Below are 27745 nucleotides of genomic sequence, written 5' to 3'. Positions count from 1 at the left end.
ACCAATTAAGAATTTTCCAAGCTTAGTTCCCCACTTATAAATGTATGATTGCTCATTAAATGCCAATAGAGTTAAAGGACAAATGATGTACGTGTTTGTGCTTGCCATGAGTAGAACCATATTTATTTTTCTTTCAATAGCGTTGAAATGCGATTCGTATTGTGAGTTTCTTGCATGTCAGCGCGGCTAGTCTAGTGGCATTTGCGCTTCGCAACCATATGCCTGGGGAAGGAGTGTCCCAGGTTTCGATTCCCGTCGAAGACGTGAGGATCTTCCTCAGGCATAGCCAAGTTAGCCGGTCTTGGGCGCGGGCAGTAGGGTTTTTCCCGCAAACAGGCCCCGTGAACATACGCTTCTACAGCCAAAATATATCCTCTCCAGCAGCAGACTAGGCGACAGGTCGGTTGGGAGTGGTACTAACAAGTAGTCGCATCTAAGTAACACGCGGATCCTGCATAGGAAGCAGGAATAACGCGTAGTGAAAGAAGAAGATTGTGATTTACTTGCATCGCAAAATTTTCTACCTTCTCCTCCTAAATCCAAAAATGAACTTTTAGAGAATGCCCAATAACTTTGGTAATTTCTAAAATATAAAGAGCCAACAGGCTTCATTTCGGCGATATAAACACTATTTAAATTAAGGGGATATTAGATCCCACATTGTTTTAAAACCGAATAAGAAACTCAAAGATTGGAATCAGAGAGTTTCATGCCGAATATAGTAAACTATAAAAATATCGGCGATTACTAGCGTGAGTTAATGCAAGTAATACCGGGCAACTCGTTGCAAAGGTGGGTAAAGTTCTGCTCGCTATACTTGGTATTTTCCATAATGTAAAAACACATTTCCTAGGAAATGTATGCTGTTATTACATTATGGTGGGAGGTCACTACCCAGACCGGTTTCAGCCTTTTTTGAGGCTTCATCAGTGAGTAGCTAGACCAAATTAATACCAAAGGGTATAGCGAAAAGAACTTATAAAACAATGTGGGATCTAATATCCTCTTAATTTAAATAGTGTTTATATCGCCGAAATGAAGCCTGTTGGCTTTTTATATTTAAGTAACTTAATGAGTGCCCCTTTTGGACAACTCGTATAGCAGAGTATATAATTTCTTTTGGCTATACCCTTTGGTATTAATTTGGTCTAGCTACTCACTGATGAAGTCTCAAAAAAAGGCTGAAACCGGTGGGGGCTATTATGAGTTCGCTCCAATAAGGTTTTTGCCTTAATGGAGCAATTTGAGTCTCCTGGGAAAGTGTTCTCCGGCACGGCCCGCTGAGGGGCTTTGTCGGTGAATGCTTTTCTTCGGAATTTGAGCGGTTCTGCTCGGTGGTGGCGTGCGGGTGGAAGGCCATCACTGAGTGGAGCCAACGCTGAGATGAACGGTCTTTCGCCCACGATTGAGTGGCCTAGGGATCGTCCGAATTTTTAGAGACGGCTTTACTTATTCATAAGGCTGAAACCGGTCTGGGTAGTGGTCGTAATAACAGCATACATTTCCTAGGAAATGTGTTTTTACATTATGGAATATACCAAGAATAGCGAGCGGAACTTTACCCACCTTTGCAACGAGTTGCCCGGTATTGTACTACGTACTAGGACTACTTGCATTAGCTCAGGCTAGTAATCGCCGATATTTTTATAGTTAACTATATTCGGCATGAAACTCTCTGATTCCATTCTTTGAGTTTCTTATTCGGTTTTAAAACAATTTGGTAATTTCGATGCTATGAAAATCAAACCGATGATATTTTTCGAAAAGCAGAGATCTTCGTCCAACTTTCGCAATTTCGAGCTCTTGCTCTTCTCAGCAAGAACTGGCCAACATTGAACTCTCTCTCAACAAGAAGGTTTGTTTTCGTTCTAATAAATTGAACATCCAGTTCTTAGTGGCATATCGCATTCGAGAAACTATTTTTTTCCTTTCTTTAAGTTGAACAACCACGAACCCATTGAGCCTCCCAACTGTAGATGTTATCATACTTGGAATAATAATCCCTTAACATTCTAAAAGAAAAGACATTAAACATTCACGATGCAACTTTTTGATTCAACAAAATAAAAAAAAAAAAAAACAGTTTCAGAATGGCGACTCGTACAGTAAAGAAATAAGCTCTGCACTACTGCAACGTCGGTATTTTACATCTGTGTCTACCTACTCACTGATGAGACCTCAAAAAAGGTCGAAACAGGTCTGGGTAGTGTAGTACCTTTCCCCCATAATGTATAGCAACATACATCTCCTAGGAGTTGTGTTTTACATTATGGGAAAATACTAAGGACAGTGATCGGAGCTTACTCCACCTTTACTACGAGTTGCCCCAGCGTGTACCAGGTGTTGGCTTATGCATAGACTCGCCGAACTTTTATAGTTTTCTATATTCGGCATGAAACTCTTAGATTTTCTATCTTTGAGTTTCTTATTTGGCTAAGATAAGAAATAATGTTGGATTTAATATCCATTTAATTTGAATAAGTTTCAGAATGTCCAGGCAAATGGAAACGCTTTACTTCTTCAAAAAGGCGCAATGGGAATATTTCTATAATGAGTTTGTACATTTTAATGTTAATGGGAAATCAGCATTTTAAGGACAGACCGATCATAACCTTCTCTGTATGTGCAAGGAGGACCATTTCCATTGACCTTCGAGAAAAAAGTAAAAGTCAGATAAGTGGCTTTAGAAAAGGAACCTTTAGCACTTTTTTTCCTGCAAACTTCGATTGATTTGTTGCAGATGATAAATTGAATGGCATTTAAATTAACTTAGTTAGACGGAGAGAGTTGTACGTTGCAGTTCTTTTATCTTGCCGATTCGTGAGCATCTGAGTGCGGATATCCTCTTTATTATCGGCAGTAACTTTACTTATTACGGTTTCTTAAAAATATCCTTCAATAACCAAAAAGCGTTTGCTATGGTCCTTATTTATTGGGTTCACGCGAGGTCTGTTTATTGCACATAGCATTACAGCCTCGCTCCTTTCAAGTAATGAGTTGCAAGCCCTTGAGAAAATGCTTCGTAATCTATTGGTTTAAATTTTAATGAAATGCTTCTCATTTTCCGAAGTATTCGTTGATATCAAGGTATCTAAGATTGTTAGCGATTTTTACTTTTTTTTCTGCTTCCTCCACCTTGTTACAGAGAATTGATTTTGTTATAGGCCAACAGAAAAGTAGTGGCATTTTTTCACGTTCTCCAACTAGAAAATTAGTTGCCAGTGTCCCACCTGCAGGAATTCGATTTTTCATTAGCTCGTGCGTGTCTGAGATCGATTTTTCCATGCCAAAGCGTCTATGTTGATAGCGATAGCTCATAATGCAGTAGTTAGAGTTGCAGGTCTGCTTGTTGAATTTACTACGGAATAATTATCGACTTATTGATTTGGGATCTTCGTAGACCCGAGAATTCGCTAAGATTTCTCAGGTCTTACTGTATAATGGTTTGCGATTTTAATTGCTTGGATATTCGCAAGCGTTACACTTTTGATTTAATGAAAGAAGGCTGGAATCAGTCAATCTTTGCGACTAAGTTTAATACATTTGTTCCTGTAACTAGTGTTAACAATAATTGATGTAATCCAATACGGGCATTACATTATGGAAGAAGAATAACAACTACCCCAAACAAGAAGGCAAAGTGTAATTAATAAATGTAATATATAGCTAACAAAGCCTTATATAATATATTATGAAAGATTAAATTGATTAATAAAGTCAGTCGTATGCGGATGCCGAATTTCAAGGAAAGTTCCCTGCTAAATTCAACTATAATCAATTACTATTCATTACATGAGTGATTAACAAAATGGCGAAAGGACCTTCTAAAGTACAATCATTTCACTGGAAACAACTCCTTCTTAAAAGGGAGCCTTCTCTTCTATAAGAGAAAAAAAAAAGATTAAAACTCGGTTCCTTAGTGTTACATAATACCTAATTTTCTTTGGGTAAAACAATTACCATTCACAAACTACTAAAAAATATTTAGATCGTAGATATATTTGAATTAGATTAGAGATGGCTCGAATATCACTGCTTATTATTCGCAAATGATATATTAATGAATAGAATACTGGTTTTATATACAGAGATTCACTTAACTACTGTCCACAGCTTCGTTTGGAGAGCTCAAATGAGAACGAAGTATAAAGCCTATTAAGTGACGCTCAAATGTTTATCCTCACATATATTAGACGAAGAATGCAACAGTGGGTCTATTTGAATAGCGAAAATGGGGAAAAAACATTAACATATAAATGCGGACAGTAAGCTGCTATCGTATTACACCTAAAGTGTTTAATTATGAAGGTAGGAATATTTTACATACCATATAACTCAGGGAACTTGTCAAAAGTAAATCACAAGTGAGTGAGAAGAGGAATTATTGGAATTTCCCTGAGTATTATTCCAAGAAACATTTATACGGTCCCTGAGAAACATAGCCAAAGGCAAATTTGTCGCAGACGCAAGCTAGATTCAGGCTACCAGTAATATTATTAGTTAATAGTTAGATAAAAACGTTTAATAAGACAAACTGTTAAGAAATTATAAAAATATAAGGACTTAGAAGTGATTGAAAAATAATATTAATTATATCCTGCCAGTTCTTATTAAAGGCACAGAAAGGTTAAAATTTTAAGTCAGTTGACGGAGTCAATACGGGGAGATGGGTTTGATATAAAATTAGGCAGAAGACAGAGGTGCACACACTCTCCACTGTTATTCATCATCTACTGTATATAGATCACGCTATAAAGGAAACTAGGTTTAATTCTGATATCACAATTGGATACGTTAATCTCAGCTCTTTCATTTATGCAGATGATGTTATACTCTTAAATCCAGTACAAGTCTGAAGAGTTCTCCTAACTAAACTGAGAATTGCTGTAACTAATTTGGTATGAAAATCAGTAATTGTAAACATCAGCCGCATCTTGAAACTATAGAATAAGTTAAAAAGACACACTTTTAGTAAAGATGGCAAACTAAATATGTAAACAGACAACAGAATATATACAGAGTAACAGAGACATTAATCGAAAAACACTAAACTAGCTATATATAGGACAGTTTCCAAACCGGTTTTAATTGATGGATCTAAGAGCCGGATCAAAAGTAAAACAGTTCACCAAAGACTTCAGAAAGAAGTCTTAGCATAATGAAGTGATTTGAAAAAGTTGCAGATGAATTAATCGTTATCCCGCCGAGGGCATTAATATTAATACTAATGTACCAAAGGCTAACAGCCTGGCTCAGTGGAATTCATATGAAAACAAACACGTTCTGCTGATTGAGCATCTTAGATGCTTTAGTATCTAAGAAGAGAACAAAGGCCAAAATTTCAATTTAGGCCGATTAAATGTTACATAGAGCCTCCGTAGCTCAATCAGTATAGACGAAACCCTTTGGTCGGAAAGACCTGGGTTCGATTCCCGTCAGTGACGTAAGGAACCTTTATCTGGTCTCTTTCGACTAAAGGTGAGTTAGACACGGTCTCATACGGAGGTGGGGTTTTCTTTCACCCGGAAACTCGTTTTTTTCGTTCCCTAGAACAGGCAAACCGATCCAGTGAACACACATAGATTACAGTAATGAATACGTCCCAGCCGGTACCAAGCCCGGATAAAATTGGGGGGAGAGCAATGTGAACTATCCTGTAAAACGTTCGCCAGGAATACTTTGTTGGCAATTCCTACAACCGTCGGAAACGACTGAAAAGGAAAAACCTGTAAATGTTATATGAAATAAGATACAGAAATGTTTAAAGAAATGTGAAAGATAAAGCTATATATATGAATGACTTCTATTCTGAACATTTATTATTTCAACGGTAAATCGTAGTAAAGCAAGTTTCAAAATGAACTAGTTGCAAGTTAGAACAATTGCTCAGTGATTATGTTATCTCTTTCTCTCTCTTCTACCTTTCCGTTCAATTATTTGCGATCTTCATGTGGCTCTTACTAAATCAAACTTGTTGATAGCGAAAACAAAATAAATGGATGCCATAAAACCTCCGAAATATTTATAGATTTCTTCATTTATTATCTTACCCGAGTTTTACAGGTTTAATGAGAACCTTCACTTTATGTAATTTGATATGTTTTGGTGTATATAAAAGAGATCTTAATCAGGACACAGAACCGAAGTTTGCAATACCGTTCAAGCAAACAGTTCTAATTACATCTGCAGTACAAAAGGAAAAATATCAAAAGTACGTTCAACGAAGTTGAAATATGATGATTAATTAATAAAGTGGAAAGTAATTCCAGAGTATTAATGAGATTCAGATGCTAGAAGTAACCTTTATGAAAGAGAATATGATATTTTGCCTGGGGCAGCTATTTAATCTGGCATGCATTTGTGCGTTTGTTTAATAATAAATTTTGATTCTAACACATTACTCGAATTTTAAATTTTAAATAAGGTAGACATTTGACATTTATGTCTTTACGGGTGAAGCAAAATGCTTTTCATATTCCCCGCTATCTGTTGTGGTTACAGAGAGGGTAAAATTTACGAGCAGTTTGCTCACCTTGAATGGGCATGGAGATTATGCATCGTTACCGTTATAGGAGGCTAATATAGCTTTTGGTCTTCTATATTTGAATATGTCCGTTGCCTCGTATGCTGCAGCTTGCTGAACCAAATCATTGGGGTGTATGGACGTCTTTAGGAAAAACTTGGATGCTAAGGATTGTAGAAAAGAGAGAATATAGGGAATATTTGTGTCTTTGTGGAGTTGGTTGTTTCTAACATACCACGGGGCGTTCAGAATCATTTTCAAGCACTTGTTGTATCTTGATAATGTTAGCATTAGAGGTGTGGCTCCAGGCCGGAGAGGCATAGGTGACTATAGGACGAATCGTCATCTGGTATAGTTGCAATTTCATTCTATTGCTGAGCTTGATATTTCTATTAATTAGCGGATAGATCTGAGCTATGGCTTTAGAAGCTTTTGCGCACGCAGACTTGATGTGTTGGTTGAAAGATAGCTTTTTGTCGAGAATCACACCCAGGTAATTTGTTTCTGTCTGCCAGGGAATTTTACTATTGAATAGTAACACATCTCCTGCAGGAGACATTGGCCTTTCTGAGAATAGAACGGCTGAGCTTTTCAGGGGGTTGACTTCCAATCTCCACTTGGAGAACCAACCCTCCAGCTTTAGAAGGTTTTCTTGAAGCTTTCTGGTAACGAAATGGGGTCTGAGAGATCTGGTATCGTCAGCATACAGGGCCAAAATGGAAGTCATCGGATTGTGTGGGATGTCTGACATGTATACAGAAAACAGCAATGGAGCCAGTAGAGATCCCTGCTGCACTCCAGCAAAGATATGGCGCTGGGACGATGTAGAACCGTTGATTTTAACTTGCATTGATCTATTCTGAAGATATGAATGGATTAGATGAACCATTTTTAGTGAGGTACGGCTGAGATAGATAAGTTTGTGCAGGAGTCCAAAATGCCAGATTTTGTCAAATGCTTTGGGTAGGTCTAGAAAAACAGGTCCTGTGCACTGGCGCCAGTTGTGGATGGTGGTGATGTATTCGACAATTCTGTGGATTTGCTGGGTAGTACTATGGTGTCGTAGAAAACCAAACTGTTCTTTAGGGAGGATGTTTAGGTCATTTACTGAGGTTTGGAGTCGTGAGAGGATGACCTTCTCTGCAACCTTACCCAGATTGGAGATGAGACTGATTGGACGATAATTCTGCGGTAAGTATGGGTCTTTACCTGGCTTATGTATAGGAATCACATCAGTCAGTTTCCAGGTGGAAGGAAAACAGTGAAGTCTTAAGATTGCATTTATTATACTGGTCAGGTGGACTATAGCTTTTCGAGGCAGCAACTTGATCACCCTGTTTGAGATGCTGTCTGGTCCAGGAGCTATATTGTTCGTAAGTTTTTTAATAATATCATATAATTCAACAGGTGATGTGGGTGCAATATGGTCAGCACTGGTATCTGGGAGGTTTAGTGCATGCCTGACCTGTCTGGCGATTTTGTACAGATTGAAATCTAAGTTGTTATAAGACGGTTTGCACTGATCCTCAAGATTTTTTAAGTATGGCTTCTGCTTATCTGCATCTGTGTGGACTGGGTCCTGGTTTGAGATTATAGCGGGGAGGGATCTGTTTTTACTTTTGATGTTTCTCAGTAGTCTCCAGATAGAGTGATCAATAGGTGAGATAGAAACCAAGTTTGGGTTAAAACATTAGCCTCTATGTGTTTTAAGTGCATCTCTTACTGCTCGATGCAATCTGTTAAGCACTGTCTTGTCCTGAGGCGCTCTAGTGTTATGAAATCTCTTCCTACCTCTGTTATTCTCTCTGATCAGGTCCATAATGTCCTCAGGCAAACGATCAGGCTTGGGAACAGGTTTCTGGAAGGCTGCAACCATTGTAGCGGACTTAATCTGTTGGGTGAGGCTAGTCACTGAAGATTCCGCATCTACTGGTGTGCATATGTGAGGAACGGGTCCAATTTGATCCCTAAGTGCTTTAGACAATCTCTCCCAGATATGCCTGAATGAGGAGGAGGAGACAGGCATTCTTGTTCTCCCAATTGCAGTAGAATTGGGTTGTAATCCGACGACAGCTCATTTAGTGATATAAGGCTGTACTGTAGTTTAATGTCTTGCAGGATGGCTATATCCAGGATATCAGCAGCGCCAGACGTACTGAGATGAGTTGGTTCGGTAGGTCCGCCACAACAGCATAGTTTGATCCTGTGTAGCTAGAAAGGATGAGACCATTTTTATTGGTAGATTTGCTGTTCCAAGCAGGATGTTTTGCATTGAAGTCTCCAGCAATGACGACCGGTCCTTTTACTCCAAGGATCGCATCCAGATCTGAGGTCAATAATGTCTTTAATGGAAGGTTGTACGCAGAAAAAATGTTAAGGTTTCCAATTGAGTTTGTGAGGACATTAATTCCTGTGATTTCGATTTCGGTGGTAGTAGGGTTGGTTATTGAATGATGATTGATATAGATTTTGATAAGGGTGGTACCTCCACCTCTATAACTAAGTCTGTCGTTTCTGTAAATCTGATACCCTCTGATTTTCAGGGTGTCAGCAGGCCTCAGGTGCGTTTCATTGATTAGCAATATATCTGGGTTGTATCTATTATTAAATTCCTGGATTTCTAACAGTTTGTTTTTTATACCATTGGCATTTCAACTGATAATCCTAAGAGTTTGGGGCGATTTTTTTCCTATACATCAGAGAGTGCTGATAATATGGATTGGGTTTGCGGTAAGAATCCTTTTGTGACACTTAAGGATGGATTTGAGTTGCTGAAATCCTGCAGCATGTTTGCAAGAGAAGAGGTGAAAATAGCTGATAGATTTGAATGTGGATTATTCAGGTTCTATGTTTGTACTATCTGTTTGGAGCGGGCCACATCAGCATATGTTCTCGCTTGATGTTAAAGATTCGTTTTCTTAAGGGGGTTCGGTTAATGATGCGCGAGCACCTGTTGTCATGATCTCACTCTTGGAGAACTGAGGAGCCTGAGCTTCAGGAACTCTTGCACTAGATGACAAGGTAGTTTGATGATTTGGATCATTCTATTTTTGGGGTGATGTATACACCCTCTATAATTAGCAGGGTGAGGACCCCCCACAATTAGCGCACTTAGCCGGGGTGGATTTTGGCTTGGCGCAGGTGTTTGTGGGGTGATTCTCGCCACATTTTAGGCATCTGAACTGAGCCTTGCATAGCTTCTGGGCATGGCCAAATTTTTGGCATCGGTGGTACTGCCCAGAAGATGCTTTCTTTCTCAATTGTTCTGGGGTGATTTTGAGTCCACAGATTGATTTTAAATTATAGATGTCTTTGTAAATGTTGTGAATCTCAACCAAGACCAAAGGCATGGGTGTCTTATTTGATCTAAACATTCTAGTGACCTTTATGGGAGGTAGTTCCTGTAAGTTAAGGTCAGTGACTATTTCATCCGTGTCAATATCCTCGGAGACTCCTCGTAGGACTACTTTCAGATTTTTTTCGGAGGCAAGTGAAAATGTGTGATATTGAGTTCCTCTTGCGTCCAATTCCTTTGTAAGATTTCTATAATCAGCCACCGTGATGGGCTGAATTCTTATACCTTCGTCTACATTTTTAGCAGATGTATAACTTATTTGTAAATTAGCCATTATCGTTCTGAGTGTTGTCCATCTCTGCTTTTCCCTTAGGATAATCGGTGGCACCTTTTCATTGGGGGAAGCAGAGGGATCTGAAATGGGAACATCCTCGTCCATACCAACAACATTTGTTGGCTCAGCAGCGAGAGTTTTTCCTCTTCTTACGAGCGTGGATTTCTCCTTGATCAGAAGGATTAGAGGTAGAGACAACTAGATTGAGTTTTTCCTCCATTTGAGGAGAGTCTTCATTTTCCTCAACGTCAACTTCAGGTGAGGAATATAAATTTAAGTAGCCGGGCCAATCCCGTTCAAACATTTTGAGAAGCTTTTTAATAAAAGTGAGTGCTAGCCTTTTATCGATTGACTCGATAATGATGTCGGGGTCAATCATGCTAGTAGGCCATGTTGTCAACTTGAACTTCTTTTGGAGTTTATCAATAAGTACAAGAGCCGGCTCTTTATCCAGCAAATCAGTGAATACGTCTAGGTCAGGTACGCTCATATCGTTTTAACTGCGTATGAGCGTTAATAAAAAATCCCGCATGTCTAAAGACCTGCCAGCAGAAATTTTTGTAGAATATCCCGCAGCCGCAAAGGACTGCCAGCAATATCAAGCGTAGGCTAAAGAAAGCAATAGCAATTAAATTGCATCTAAGCAAAGTCTTACCTTGATATTTCACGAAATGCAGAACGCCATTCAAATCCCCACCATTCGCAAGCAACTTAAATCACCTTTTTTGAGAGAGATCGAATCAAGCGCCTAAAGTTATATCAAACAAATTCACACCGGCTTATAGAAATAAGGTAGATTTAAAGGTAACTGAAATAAATATAATTGATATATTAAAAATGTTTGGGTATATTTAATATATGCTATTGCATTTTAATAAAATTAAGAATTTAGCATTATTTACGTAGCTGGTTAATTAATTAATTAATGTGACAAATAAAAGTATATGTAGATTATTATTATTATTACAAGCATCTGGTTTTCGAAACAGATGAATAATCGCTTCGTATGTCATCCCAGTTTTTTTGTTCCATTTATATTTATATTTTACGTGTTGAAAAGTATATTTCAACACGTAAAATAATTCACACACACACACACACACACACACACACACACACACACACACACACACACACACACACACACACACACACACACACACACACACACACACACACCATGCCACATTAACTTCAAAAACGGGCATTTCTCTTCGTATATTAATATTCTTATTTTTATTTTGACATATCTATGTATATCAGAATGTTTGAGAGGTCCCGTTGGTAATCCTAAACATGACATGATTATTGAAGTAATAAAAATGTAAGATTAATTTAGAAAAAAATAAGCTTCGTAACTGCAACTCGTTTACCCGATAGGTTCCCAGACTTTCCACAGTACAAGTCAATTGTGCGTCTCTGCCTATAGCCACCGTGACGTTCCTTATAGCTTCAGAGAACTCGGGTTCAACTTCTGTTAGCAGTTCTGGAAAAAAAAAAAAAAAAAAAACAGTTTACTATTTATCATCAATGTCATTCATAAAAATACAAACACTACCATTATATATATATATATATATATATATATATATATATATATATACCATTATACCACTATATTATATAAATATATATGATATTTTTATAAAATAGTCCTTATAAGAATGCTGTAATATTCAGGAAGGATAGTCTCAGCTCTGCCTCATTGTAATCACTTATTCCAAACCTCATGGAGTACGGAAGAAGGTCTGCGCATGTGTGGTTGGTCGAATATTTTTATGGATTTTTGAGGCTGTATTGTTATACTGGAAACATAAAGCCTCCATGCCTCTGATAGTTGAAGAAATTTGTACCAAAAAAAAAAAGTTTACTATTTTATTATTACCGGCTTTTTGATATCGGTAATTGATAACGTAAATTTTTATTTTATATATTTCCCTTCGTCGTAAGGGAACTGTTATCCCTCACAGAGCATATAAATTTTCAACTTTTTAAAAAAAATACTCCAGATCAGACGCAAAAAGCAAGGGACGAAGAGACCACTCACTGAATAGAATAGAAGGCCATTACATTACAAGTCCTTATAAGGACTGGCTTAAAGGGGCGAAGCAAGAATGCTTTTCATCTTCCCCGTTATCTGTAGAGGACAGTGTAGGGATAAGGTGTTATTGAGCTATTAAAGCTCTAATCATGGCAGGAGAGTAGCAGCAATAGCTACGCCTCAGTGAGAACTTCATTAATCGTGCGGTGATTAATACAGTATTAATCACCGCATCTCACGGTCACTCATTTATAAAAAATATCCTTATATCCTTATAAGGACTGACTTAAAGGGGCGAAGCAAGAATGCTTTTCATCTTCCCCGTTATCTGTATAGGACAGTGTTATTGAGCTATTAAAGCTCTGATCATGGCAGGAGGGTAACAGCAATAGCCGAGCCTCAGTTAGAACTTCATTTGCTACAGCATTGCCATCCATTACCCTCCAAGGGTATTAATCACCGCATCTCACGGTCGATTAATCGCTTATAATAGTCCTTATAAGGACTGGCTTCAAGGGGCGAAGCAAGAATGCTTTTCATCTGCCAATGAAGTTCTAACCGAGCCTCAGTTAGAACTTCATTGGCTACAGCAATGCCATCCGTTACCCTCCAACATGTTTGGGTGTATTTAGTATATGTTATTGCATTTTAATAAAATTAAGAATTTAGCATTATTTACGTAGTTAGTTAGTTATTTAATTAATGTGAAGAATAAACTTATATGTAGATTATTATATACTTATTTAAAAATTGAAACAAATAAGTTTCTGTTGTTATGTACCTAATATTTATATTTTACCATCTAATCTTCAGAGATTGATTTGAAATTTTTAAATTTATTTTATGCGCTTAAAGTCTCATTTTATTGGGTAAAATCAAATATATTTCATTGAATTACCTAGAGGTATGCCGTAAACCACGCACTAAAAAGTGTACATGCTACTCGTGTCAATAAATTTTCTCTTTCTCCATTATGCAAAACACAGCTTTGATTTAAACCAAGCGACAATCGGCCGTAAGATCAACAGTCGTCATTATCTCGGCCATTTCCATAAGGCTTTTGCAGTTACAACAAAAGTGAGCAATAAAAGTCACTAATAATTGGAAATTTCCATCTCATTTCGTTCGGTCCACTCGAATAATGGCCAGGCGGGTGCATACCATAAAGTGACGCATAAAACAGTGAAGGGTACCATCAAAAATTAAATGATTTACAAAAACCATTAACGTTGGCCGGAAGTGCTGTGTGTGCGTGTGCGTATATACGTATACGCTGGCTTTAAACATATGACTAACTTGAATGAATGGATGGATGCAGAAGTGAATAGAACGAAAGGGTGAAGATAACAGTTGAGCTCTGATACCGCAAAATCTTAAAGCCAGGATGCTTTAAGTGCAATTTAAACCAATTTCTCGTCATAAATATACCAGAAGCGTTCCGAAGTTATTAAAATTTATTATAAATGGAAACCATCAAAACTGTATTGATGACCATTAAAAATTTTTTTATACCGAAATTTAAAAAAAAATCGATATCTGTTTAAATAGAAAACTAACTTTTATACTAAGGAAATGGTAGTAGTAATTTAAAGTTAATTACTGTAAATTGCCATTAATATCATTTCATTTAATCGATCATTCAGATGTTATTGATTAGGATGTCAAAGCAGCAAAGTATACAAGGTGAATCCTCTCTGTTAACTGGTATTTTCTGGCTTATTTGCCTATTATTAAGAAAAAATCTCTCTATATACAAATTTACTTCTGTATACAATTAGCCTTGACGTGAAGACCTTTTAAGTGTAAACTATTTTGTTTCGTTTTAATTTAAATAATATAACAAAACAAAGAATACAATTTATTGTCAAAAATAATTTTCTTTCTTATTTACTAAGAAAAGCTAAACAAACTTTCTCTAACTCAGAGTGTTATTATAATAAATTGATATACCATTTCTCTATTTGTATATAGAAATATGACCTTCCATTGAGGCGTCACAACAAGTGATGGAGTGAATTTCAGGATGGCTCTTTAGGACTTCCAGGGTAACAAATGGCAATGCTGTAGCCAATGAAGTTTTAACTGAGGTTCGGCTATTGCCGTTACCCAGCCATGACTAGAGCTTTTTAGCTCAATAACACTCCATCCACACAGATTATCTTCATTCAGATGACGGGATAAAGAGTCAAGGACTCAGTCCATCGCCCAGTTCTTTTAAGAACTTTAAGAACAACAAGTGATGAGGAATGACGAAATGATCAGTCGACCGTGAGATGCGGTGATTGATTTTATATGAGATGCCCATATATGAGATGCCCATATAGGGTAACGGATGGCAATGCTGAACCAATGAAGTTTAACTGAGGTTCGGCTGTTGCTGTTATCCTGGGTAAATGAGTTCGCTCTCTTAGGTTTTGCCCTAAGGGAGCACTTTGAGTCTCCGGGGAAAGTGTTCTCCGGCACGGCCCGCTGAGGGGTACTTGCCGGTGAATTATTTTCCTCGGAATATGAGCGGTTCTGCTCGGTACTCGAGTTTCACTGAGTAGAACCAAACCTGAGATTTGGACGGTCTTTCGCCCACGAATGAGTGGCCTAGAGATCGTCCGATATTTTTGAGATATCACCTTTACTTACACATGCGGTAATTGATTCATTCAATCCAATACCCTTGGAGGGTAATGGATGGCAATGCTGTAGCTAATGAAGTTCTGACTGAGGCTCGGCTATTGCTGTTACCCTCCTGCCATGATCAGAGCTTTATTTGCTCAATAACACCTTATCCTACACTGTCCTATACAGATAACGGGGAAGATGAAAAGCATTCTAGCTTCGCCCCTTTAAGCCAGTCCTTATAAGGACTATAAGGACAAGTGAAGGTCTAACTTCACTTGCTGGATGGAGTTCAGGAGATGCGGTGATTAATTCATTCAATCCAATACCCTTGGAGGATAATGGATAGCCATGCTGTAGCCAACGAAGTTCTAACTGAAGTTTGTCTATTGCTGTTACCCTCCTGCCACGATCAGAGCTTTCATAGCTCAACTTGGAGGATAACGGATAGCCATGCTGTAGCCAATGAAGTTCTAACTGAGGTTCGGCTATTGCTGTTACTCTCCTGCCACGATCAGAGCTTTCATAGCTCAATAACACCTTATCCCTACACTGTCCTCTACAGATAACGGGGAAGATGAAAAGCATTCTTGCTTCGCTCCTTTAAGCCAGTCCTTATAAGGACTAGACTATAAGGAAGTTAGACCTGAATCTACCGTGAGATCCGGGAAGGTAATGGATGGCAATTCTGTACCAATGAAGTTTAACTGAGTTTCGGCTGTTGCTGTTACCCCCTGGGGCACTGAGATTCGAGAGTTATGAGTACGCTCTCTTAAGGTTTTTGCCTTAAGGGAGCAATTTGAGTCTCCGGGGAAAGTGTTCTCCGGCACGGCTCGCTGAGGGGCTTTGTCGGTGAATGCTTTTCTTCGGAATATGAGTGGTTCAGCTCGGTGGTGGCGTGTGCGTGGAAGGCCAACACTGAGTGGAGCCAACGCTGAAATGGACGGTCCTTCTCCCACGATTGAGTGGCCTAGGGATCGTCCCAATTTTTAGAAACGGCTTTACCTTTACATATAGAGGGTAATGGATGGCAATGCTATAGCCAATGAAGTTCTCACTGAGACTCTGCTATTGCTGTTACCCTCCTACCATGATCAGAGCTTTAATAGCGCAATAATACCTTATCCCTACACTCTCCTCTACAGATAACGGGGAAGATGAAAAGCATTCTTGCTTTAAGCCAGTCCTTATAAGGAAGGTAGATATTTAGTTCCCATTGGAATGATCAATCTATAGCGCATGTGACTTGAGACAATAGATACAAGGCATTTTAGGGAAGAGTTTCTGATTGAAATTAAGGGCTACTAACTTTGACTTTTAAATCCGTGAATGGCCAATTTACGGTCATTGGAAGAAGGGACGCTTCCGAATAAAAATTGCCAATTAATAAAACTACAAAAAGTAAATAATTAACGTGCATATTTTGCATAAATTATAAATAAAACTATTATAATATAGCTCATGCGACCTCAATTACGGCCTGGATTGCTAGAATACATTGTCATCATCCTGATAAAAAAAAGGTGTAATTCGTTTTGTTTACTTTGTATGAACAGTTATTTTTAATCATCCAAAGTTACCGTGAATCATACAAATTCAGAACAACAAATTTTCCATTTTTATTAGATGGAATTGTTTTAAAAGCATACTGCACTAGTGTTGAAAAATAGTTGAATTTCATACATTTACATTGAGTTATAATATATTTGTAACCATGAAGATGTAAGCGTCTCGCACGCTTAGCTTAGTGGCTTTGCGCTTCGCAATCATATGCCTGGGAAAGGAGTGTCCAGGGTTCGATTTCCGTCGCCGACGTGAGGAGCTTAAGGATCTTTCTCAGACATAGCCAAGTTAGCCGGTCTTGGACGTGGACCGCAGGGTTTTTCTCCCCAGTTTATCTGGGGTTTTTCCTCCCGCAAACAGGCAAACTGGCCCCGTGAACACACGCATCTACAGACATAGGACACACCAGGAGGCATAGGGCTAGCCACCTTATCCTCGGGTTCTATTGAAAAGAAATTCATTAATAATAATGAACTTCCATGAATTTGTCCGCGATTTCCCTACTAAATCAGCTACTTGGCGAGCGAGATCAAACAACTTGAGGGGCCATATGCAGCCCACGAGTCACAATATGAGAAGCTCTTTCTAAAGCACTGAGAGATGTTTTTAGATCACTCATTAATTCCTTCATTTGCAGGCTTGTATTTGGCCAACTGGAGACTTAAAGAGGGCTGTAAAAGTTGCACGTGTAGTCTGTAGAGCACGGTTTGCTGAACCATGTAAAAATAAATAACAAAAAAGATTATAAAAATTGAATTAAAAAAAAATAGAAAAATTCTTATCCTGCCTACGGTACTGTTGTACTATAAGTTTACCACCTTTCGCGGTGTCACATAAAAAATCGTTAGAATTTTTGAGGAAAAAAAAGAAAACGGTTGAACACGCAGCAGTAGTCCGTTTTATTATTCAAAAGTCAGTTTCGAACTAAAAATTAACGACTTAATTAAACTGCATGAAATATTCAGCACTAATATCGCGTGGTTTTCGCATTTTGAAATCTCTAAAAAAATCTTGAAATTAAAGCCAGTCCTGTTCTTTTAAGGAGTGCACTATTTGATTTCGCTTATGACTACAAATATTCGGCACTGTTCACCGAACTGAACTGGCCAAAGTTATTTATCCGAATGAAATATGAATGTAATGAGTTTTCGTCACGATACGTCTCAATAAGCATATCAATTCGAAAAAAAAAAAAATTATTATTATTATTATTATTACATGACACCTCTTTGGAAATCTAGGATTCAGTGATAAAGGCTACTCTTCCCCAAAAGAGCTTCACACGATCCACAATCTACTGTGTGCATATTAAACACCATCTACGCAATATATTTGTGAGTTGATTGCATGTGTTGTTTATGCCATAATTTCGTACATCTGAGGGACTCACAGTCACTGCGACGTTTCAAAATAAGCACCAATTTTAACATATAAAACAATGTCAAACATGTACAACATCACATTCAATTACACTAAATTTCATACATCTAAATCACTCAAATCTATTGTCGGAACAGATAATAAGGTCTCATCTGGGTACATTCCACAGTTCAGTTAAATGGACTGTGGGATGTTTTCTCAGGAACTATTCTTTTATTATATTATCATGTTCGTATTTTGACTACACGTTCACTAAATGACATCGATACCAATCTGCTGTTTTCAATTTTCTGCCTCGCAACCACCAAAGCAATGGCAAGAGCAAAGTACAAAAGAAGTTATCAAAAGATAACGTCCTTCATCAGAGAATTCTCTCTTCTGTTGTGAGGCCATTTATTTTATTAAAAAATAAGGAACTAATACATCTTACAGCACTGCAAATCACTCAGTAAGGGTAATACATTGGAATGACAATATTCCAGCCATTTTTGCAACAAATCATGCTGTCGTAAACAAATATGGTACCGTGTTCATAATCATTACTTTGAATCGCGCATTAATCTCAGGAAATATGCGTGTGGACATCAATCGGAACCTCAAATGCGCAAGTCCGTGTTTGTATGCAATTGAGAATATACTGTGAAGAGTGGGTATGATCCTCACGCATGCCCGATTTGTTTTAATGAACATGTAATATATAACAAGAAAAGCGCCCTCTAGTGAAGACATTATTAAACTGCTCATAAGATGAAATGGTTGAGTTTTTTTTTTTTTTTGTAAATTCAGTAAATCGTCTTATGATACTGATATTTGCAATTTTTTTCCTGAATGATTCAAATCAACTTTTCATTATAATGCACCTGTATTAGGCTTTAAATACAGATAACACGAAACTATAATTTCTTTTAAGTATTCTTCGAAGGAAAAATAATTTAACTCCAATGCATTCTTGTTGGTCCCGTGTGACCAACAGATGTAATAGGATTGCTGGTCGGATGAGAAAAGATGTGCGATTCCGGGGATTTTTTTTTTTTTTTACGCATTTTAAATTCAAACATGTTGATGTGGAACTCAGTCATTCTTTCTTTTCTTTTCTTTTTTTTCTGCATTTCCTTGGGAAATCTAATTACCCTTTAAAGTTTCTGTTCTTCTCCCCACTTCCACAGAAAGAGCAAATAGAAGTAGTTTTTCATTAGCACAAAGAATGCCTCTCAACAAGAAAAGAACAACTAAATCATATGCATCCATTTCTGTTTTCTCATCCGTAAAATTTCTGTAAATTAAACAATTCCTTCACATATTCTTTTCCATTCGTATTTAAAAAAGGATATTGTTATTTTTTTTTAATATTCAGCGTAAGTCCTTATAAGGACTGCTTAAAGGAGCAAAGCAAGAATGCTTTTCATCTTCCCCGTTATCTGTAGAGGACACTGTAGGGATAAGGTGCGATTGAGCTATTAAGCTCTGATCATGGCAGGAGGGTAACAGCAATAGCAGAGCCTCAGTTAGAACTTCATTGGCTACAGCATTGCCATATTTAAAGGTAAAGCCGTCTCTAAAAATTCGGACGATCCCTAGGCCACTCAATCGTGGGCGAAAGACCGTCCATCTCAGCGGTGGCTCCACTTAGTGATGGCCTTCCACCCACACGCCACCACCGAGCAGAACCGCTCAAATTCCGAAGAAAAGCATTCACTGACAAAGCCCCTCAGCGGGCCGTGCCGGAAAACACCTTCCCCGGAGACTCAAATTGCTCCTTTAAGGCAAAAACCTTAAGAGAGCGAACTCAAAAACTCTCGAATCTCAGCGCCCCTGGGGGGTAACAGCAACAGCCGAACCTCAGTTAAATTTCGGTACAGCATTGCCATCCATTACCCTTCCAGGGTTTCATCAATGCACTTTCCCCACCTACTCAATATCCAGCATAGTCCTTATAAGGACTGCTTAAAGGGGCGAAGCAAGAATGCTTTTCATCTTCCCCGTTATCTGTAGAGGACAGTGTAGGGATAAGGTGTTATTGAGCTATTAAACCTCTGATCATGGCAGGAGGGTAACAGCAATAACCGAGCCTCAGTTAGAACTTCATTGACTACAGCACTGCCATCTATTACCCTCCAAGGGTATTAATCAATATCCAACATAGTTCTTAAGTTCTTAAAAGAACTGGGAGATGGACTGAGTCCTTGACTCTTTATCCCGTCATGTGAATGAAGAAAATCTGTGTGGATGGGGTGTTATTGAGCTGAAAGCTCCTGTCATGGCTGGGTAATAACAGCAACAACCGAGCCTCAGTTAAAACTTCACTGGCTGCAGTATTGCTATCCGTTACCCTGATTAGTAAGTAAATGGTAAAATCTCAAAAAAATCGGACGATCTCTAGGCCACTCCGTAGTGGGCGAAAGACCGTCCATATCTCAGCGTTGGTTCCACTCAGTGTCGGCCGCCCCGTCCTAGCACTCCGACCACTGAGCAGAACCGCTCAAATTCCGAGGAAAATAATTCACCGACAAGAACCCCTCAGCGGGCCGTGCAGGAAAACACCTTCCCCGGAGACTCAAAGTGCTTCCTTAAGGCAAAAAACCCAAGGGAGCAAACTCAAAAACTCATCACCCAGGATAAAAGCAACAGCCGAATCTCAGTTTACTTCCTCGGTTCAGCATTGCTAATTGTTACCCTGATTAGTAAGTAAAGGGTAAAATCTCAAAAAATCGGACGATCTCTAGGCCACTCCATAGTGGGCGAAAGACCATCCATATCTCAGCGTTGGTTCCACTCAGTGACGGGCTCCCCGACCACTGAGCAGAACCGCTCAAATTCCGAAGAAAATAATTCACCGGCAAGAACCCCTCAGCGGGCCGTGCCGGAGAACACCTTCCCCGGAGACTCAAAGTGCTCCCTTAAGGCAAAAACCTTAAGAGAGCGAACTCAAAAACTCATCACCCAGGATAACAGCAACAGCCGAACCTCAGTTTACTTCCTCGGTTCAGCATTGCTAATTGTTACCCTGATTAGTAAGTAAAGGGTAAAATCTCAAAAAATCGGACGATCTCTAGGCCACTTCATAGTGGGCGAAAGACCGTCCATATCTCAGCGTTGGTTCCACTCAGTGACGGGCTCCCCGACCACTGAGCAGAACCGCTCAAATTCCGAGGAAAATAATTCACCGACAAGTACCCCTCAGCGGGCCGTGCAGGAGAACACCGTCCCCGGAGACTCAAAGTGCTCCCTTAAGGCAAAAACCCTAAGGGAGCGAACTCAAAAACTCACACCCAGGATAACAGCAACAGCCGAACCTCAGTTTACTTCCTCGGTTCAGCATTGCTAATTGTTACCCTGGAAGTCCTAAAAAGGACACTGATTAGTAAGTAAAGGGTAAAATCTCAAAAAATTGGACGATCTCTAGGCCACTCCATAGTGGGCGAAAGACCGTCCATGTCTCAGCGTTGGTTCCACTCATTGACGGCCGCCCCGTCCAAGCACCCCGACGGGCTCCCCGTTTAAGCAGAACCGCTCAGCGTTGGTTCCACTCAGTGTCGGCCGCCCCATCCTAGCACCCCGATGGGCTCCCCGACTCCTGAGCAGAACCGCTCAAATTCCGAGGAAAATAATTCACCGACAAGAACCCCTCAGCGGGCCCTGCCGGAGAACACCTTCCCCGGAGACTCAAGGTGCTCCCTTAAGGCAAAACCCTAAGGGAGCTAACTCAAAAACTCACACCCAGGATAACAGCAACAGCCGAACCTCAGTTTACTTCCTCGGTTCAGCATTGCTAATTGTTACCCTGGAAGTCCTGATTAGTAAGTAAAGGGTAAAATCTCAAAAAATCGGACGATCTCTAGGCCACTCCATAGTGGGCGAAAGACCGTCCATGTCTCAGCGTTGGTTCCACTCATTGACGGCCGCCCCGTCCAAGCACCCCGACGGGCTCCCCGTTTAAGCAGAACCGCTCAGCGTTGGTTCCACTCAGTGTCGGCCGCCCCGTTCAAGCACCCCAACGGGCTCCCCGACTCCTGAGCAGAACCGCTCAAATTCCGAGGAAAATAATTCACCGACAAGAACCCCTCAGCGGGCCCTGCCGGAGAACACCTTCCCCGGAAACTCAAGGTGCTCCCTTAAGGCAAAAACCATAAGGGAGCGAACTCAAAAACTCACACCCAGGATAACAGCAACAGCCGAACCTCAGTTTACTTCCTCGGTTCAGCATTGCTAATTGTTACCCTGGAAGTCCTGATTAGTAAGTAAAGGGTAAAATCTCAAAAAATCGGACGATCTCTAGGCCACTCCATAGTGGGCGAAAGACCGTCCATGTCTCAGCGTTGGTTCCACTCATTGACGGCCGCCCCGTCCAAGCACCCCGACGGGCTCCCCGTTTAAGCAGAACCGCTCAGCGTTGGTTCCACTCAGTGTCGGCCGCCCCATCCTAGCACCCCGACTCCTGAGCAGAACCGCTCAAATTCCGAGGAAAATAATTCACCGACAAGAACCCCTCAGCGGGCCCTGCCGGAGAACACCTTCCCCGGAGACTCAAGGTGCTCCCTTAAGGCAAAAACCCTAAGGGAGCGAACTCAAAAACTCACACCCAGGATAACAGCAACAGCCGAACCTCAGTTTACTTCCTCGGTTCAGCATTGCTATTTGTTACCCTGATTAGTAAGTAAAGGGTAAAATCTCAAAAAATCGGACGATCTCTAGGCCACTCCATAGTGGGCGAAAGACCGTCCATGTCTCAGCGTTGGTTCCACTCATTGACGGCCGCCCCGTCCAAGCACCCCGACGGGCTCCCCGTTTAAGCAGAACCGCTCAGCGTTGGTTCCACTCAGTGTCGGCCGCCCCATCCTAGCACCCCGATGGGCTCCCCGACTCCTGAGCAGAACCGCTCAAATTCCGAGGAAAATAATTCACCGACAAGAACCCCTCAGCGGGCCCTGCCGGAGAACACCTTCCCCGGAGACTCAAGGTGCTCCCTTAAGGCAAAAACCCTAAGGGAGCGAACTTAAAAACTCACACCCAGGATAACAGCAACAGCCGAACCTCAGTTTACTTCCTCGGTTCAGCATTGCTATTTGTTACCCTGGAAGTCCTAAAAAGGACACTTCCCAAATAATCATCGTAAAATCACACCAATCTCCAACATAACTGTTATGTGTGACTATTTATATACTCAATTCATGGAATAATTTCGGTGTGAATGAGAAAATTTATTATATACTAAATATTTGTAATTGTTCAGAGTAATTAAATAATACTTGAAACAGAATTTCAGATATAATATTTTACTATAGATTACTTATATATATATGCTTATTTATTTAGTAAATAAGCTTCAGTTTTGAATAATGTCAGGGTATAAAGAAATGTTCCAAATCGAAAGATATACTTTAATTTTTTTTTTTTTTTTTTCGTATTTGTATTTATGTAAAGTCTTCTTAGGAAGGAAGGAAGGAAGAAAAAAGTACTGTAAACCAACGCGTATGCAGTTAAATTTGTTTGGAAAATCAATTAAAAAAGAAAGAATGATGTAAGTGATCTGAGATGAACAGCCAAGTGAGAAATATCAGAACAAGCAAACATTAGCTATGAATGGTAGAAAACCACTTTGGTTGGTTGTTGAAACAAGCGTTTTGTTTGCAACACAATGAATCATAAAAATTTGCCCATTCACAAAACAGTTCATAGTTTAAGCAAGACAAAACTCCGAACATATAAACGACTCTAGCATGATGTTACTATCAATCTAATACTTAGTAAGAACTAACATGAAACATATCAGTTTGAAATTTTAAGGATGTCAATTTGTCTATGTTTATATTTTTTTTTCTCTAACAGGGTTTTTGCCATTCTGATCGCCTAGACCTACGTAGTGTTATCTAAATATTACATTAGCTTTCTGAAGAACATTATGTGCTAGAGTTGATGCCTCTTTATTGATATAATTTGAGAATAATTAGGTTAACAGGTTCCAAATGTCTTTACAGAAATATTTTTCCATTGATTCGTGAGTAACAAGAAAAATATTTTAATCTTCTTAGTACTAGCTGTGGTTTGGTATTTCATCAAATTAAATGTTTCAAAGTTATGCTGTCGCAGATGAATTAAATGACTGCAGAGTTTCGAATTTAAATGTACAACCCCGCATACACCTTTAATATGCATGTTTTCTAATATGCGGTTATAGCACTTCTTTCCTTGGCCTGTTCTCTATCCATAGCGAGATTATCCCATAGATAGAATTTTTACCAACGAATGAGGAAATGGGATCCATTTCCTCGATGAGATTTTTATTTTATTTTATTTTATATTTTATAATTTTTTAGAATAACTATTTAATTAAATGTATTATTCATCATCATCATCATCATCATCATGCGTATCAAGGATTTAGGCCTAGTATGGCCTGTTCCGGCCTTAGAAGTCATCGTTGAATCGTTTACGAGGAAGTCCTGGTTTTCTTCTTCTTAATGGCTTGTACTTTAAGGCTTGTTTTGGTAATCTTTCTGTTTTCATTCTTTAAACGTGTTCCATCCATCTATGTTTATATTTTTTAATTTTTTCAATTACTGGTTCTTGGTTTAATTCTTTCATAATATCTTCGTTTCTTTTGTGATCAAATAGGGTATACTTTGCAGTTTTTCTCATAAACTTCATTTCTGCTGTTGTTAATCTTTGTTTGTCTTTTTGTTTTATTGTCCAGATTTCGCTTCCATACATTAAGACAGGTAGGACTAATGTATTGTGTACTTTTCGTCTGGTTTGTTTTTGAACTAGATTTGCTTTAAACATAGAGTTATTTACTCCTGTTATTTTTAAATATTTTGCAATTTTTATGTTTATATCTTTTTCATTTTCATAAGTGATCATACATCCTAGGTAGTTAAATGAATTCACCTGTTCTAAGATCTTGTTATCTAATACTATTTTAGTTCTTGCTGGATCTTGTCCTTTAAAGGCCATAGTTTTTGATTTTTCCGTTGATATTATCATACCATAATCTTTGGATATCTCATTTAGATTTAAAATAGCTTTCTGTAAGTTATCTTCAGAATTTGTAATTATTATTTGGTCGTCTGCAAAGAGGAGAGTGTTTAAGTTAACTGTAGGTGAAAGTTTAATTCCTTGATGTAAATTTTTACTCCATTTTATTATTATTTCATTTAAGTAGATATTAAAAAGAGTTGCTGAGAGGGGACATCCCTGTCGGACCCCTTGGTTTATCTCTCTTGTATATGATAGCTCATGATTTAATCTTATTTGTATTTGATTATTTTCATATATACTTGTGTCAGCTTTTAGGATATTATTTGGTATTTGTCTTTCTTTTAGTATGTTAAATAATATGTTTCTTTTAACTTTATCAAATGCTTTTTCAAAGTCAATAAATGCAATATGTGTTTCTAAATTATATTCTCTTCTTTTCTTTATTATTAATTTTAGGCAGAAGGCTGGGTCTATACATGATCGTCCTTTTCTAAATCCATTCTGTACCTCTAGAATAAAGTTTTCGGAATATTTCATTATTTGTTATTTAAGATTCTGCTGTTTGTTATTTACGATTCTGCTGTATATTTTGTAACATGAATTTAGTATACTGACATCTCTATTACCTTTCTTAAAGATAGGAATCAGAATTGCATTTTTCCATTCTATTGGGGGGATACCAGTTGAGTAAATTTTATTTAAAAATAATAAGTCTTCCTTTGAATCTTGTTCCTGCGTATTTATATAGTTCTGAACCTAGTTTATCTTCTCCAGGTGATTTTCCATTTCTTGTTTCTTTCAGGCTGATTTCTAATTCTTCTTCAGTTATTTCCTTTTCATTTTCGTTAAATGTTTGCCAGTTGTCTTTTTTAAAATATTTGTCTGTCCACAGTTCTGTGTAGCAATTTAGAAATTCTTCTAATTTCAATTCAGTGTTTAATTTTATGTTTTCTTTGGTATCTGCATTTAGGTGTTTCAAAATCTTATATACATTGGGTCTTATTTTATATAAATCATGTTCTAAATTAGAAACAAATTTTAGAAACAAATTTAGAAGCAAATATTATTAAATATAATTTAGTATGGTGTATTTATAATAGTTTAATTTATATATTATTATATTTTAATTTAATTATTATTTTAAATTGTAATAAGTTTTAATTTAAAATCATATTAAATTAAAAACTATTATGTAATATTTTAAATCATATGATACTTAAATGAAATGTATTTGGGAGTGTTAGAAGATGTACTCCAAAGCGACCGACCTGCCTAATATTGATTTAAATGAGAGCGCCATCTGCAAAACGAGATCGTAACCAAAGTAACCAAATAATCGCCCAAACAAATTCTTGGACGTACTGTTCTTGTCTGATTTAAATCCTACATCCGAAAATGAGATACATAAAATGTTTACAACCATAGAGCTATCATCTGATGCCATTCTAATACATTTGCTTTCTTTTCATAAATATTTGATGATTGTAACTGTTTTAATATATCTTAACTTTTACTTTTAAAATTATTAGCAACTTCATTATTCTCTTTAATATTTAAAAAAATCCAGAAAAATCTTCATTATTAAAAATACATCTTCGGAAAGTTTATAGGCGCCTTTTTCTAATTTTCATTAAATTTAATTAAATATTTATTTAAACGCTTATATTTATATATATTTATGTAATATATATTTCAATTTTAAAGCTGGTTTCTTATGTCTCAATGAAGCTCAGAGGTTCGATTCTGTTAATGAGCTGCTGGAATATTAGAAATTTAAGAACGAAATTCATATATTTAGTGAATGTACATTAGTCCAAGGTCCCCATGTGGTGGACGGGATAGGAATAGCGCCGCTGTAGCCCATGCATGTCGTAAGAGGCAACTAAAATGGGACACAGAGTTTCGCTCGCTTAGGTTTCTTCCGGAATTTTGCTCCTGGTGAGGGGGGGGGGGGGGCTTAGATTTTGTTGGATTTGCCCTGAGAGAACATTTTGAGTCTCTGGAGAGGTTGTTCTCCGGCATGGCCAGTGAGGGGGCCTTGTCGGTGGATGCCTTTCCCTGGAATATGAGCAGTTCTGCTCAGCGGTGGTGGTGGTGGGGGGGGGGTCGTCATTGAGTGGAACCAATGCTGAGTTGGACGGTCTTTCGGCCACTCGTAGGGAACGGTCCGGGGTATCGTCTTAATTTTTAGAGAGGGCTTTACTCTTACATACCAGCCCAGCATGTCGTACGAGGCGACTAAAATGGGTACCCTGGAGTACACCCTCCCCAGAGACTCAATAACACCTTATCTCTCTCTCTCTCTCTCTCTCTCTCTCTATATATATATATATATATATATATATATATATATATATATATATATATATATTATATATATATATATATATATAATATATATTCTTACAGCAAGCGATGAACATCCTCTATCATCTGCTGTTCTTTTTGGTTATGTGTAAAAAAAATTTTTTTTTAACTCACGGGATGACAAATATGTATTTATTAACTTTAAATTTAGAAGGAACAATGATGATTATCTGTATATAATAAAATATGCACTAATATACAGGAATTTTGAATTTTATGACAGTGCGTTTTTTTTTTTTTTTTTTGAAGGAATCGAGTTTCTTATCCAGAAGTTGGGCATGCTAAGAAAATTTCTGGAGTAATCTTCCAGTGAAGAGTATCTCAAGACATTTCTACAGATGCATATTCTAACCCTAAATGCACTCATAGACGGTAATCATAGTCCAGGAATATCTTATATAGAATCAAACTGCTTTCCCCGGGTATGTTGACAAGTCACCGTTTAACAAACCTGCAGTATTTGATTGTTTTTCTTCTGGCCAGATTTTCTACTTGAAAAACCTTCCACCTCGTATGAGAGTACCCAACTCACCTTGGGCTTAAAACTCTTATAATTGTTCTTCACATCCTACACGGAATTCGATCTCAAGTGTATCCAATCAAAGGACATCGAGCCTACCGATTGAGCTACGGAGAATCGTTGGCTAGTGCCAACTA

General features: G+C 38.3%; 1 protein-coding gene across 1 annotated transcript in view; it reads right to left on the bottom strand.

Moving 5' to 3' along the window:
- Positions 1-27745, bottom strand: part of LOC150104523 (lachesin-like) — a 309995-nt gene that overhangs the window by 85042 nt on the left and 197208 nt on the right. Inside the window, exon 3 of the mRNA XM_090395715.1 lies at positions 11526-11638. Within this exon, the coding sequence (XP_090251841.1) occupies positions 11526-11638 (113 nt within the window). The remainder of the gene's footprint in view (positions 1-11525; positions 11639-27745) is intronic.

The sequence above is a fragment of the Typopeltis vanoorti genome, chromosome 7, assembly GCF_054136105.1.
Source record: "Typopeltis vanoorti isolate ZY-2024b chromosome 7, IOZ_Tvanoo_1.0, whole genome shotgun sequence".
Lineage (NCBI taxonomy): Eukaryota > Metazoa > Arthropoda > Arachnida > Uropygi > Thelyphonidae > Typopeltis > Typopeltis vanoorti.
The sequence above is the reverse complement of the archived record's forward strand: the minus strand, read 5'-3'. Positions and strand labels throughout refer to the sequence as shown.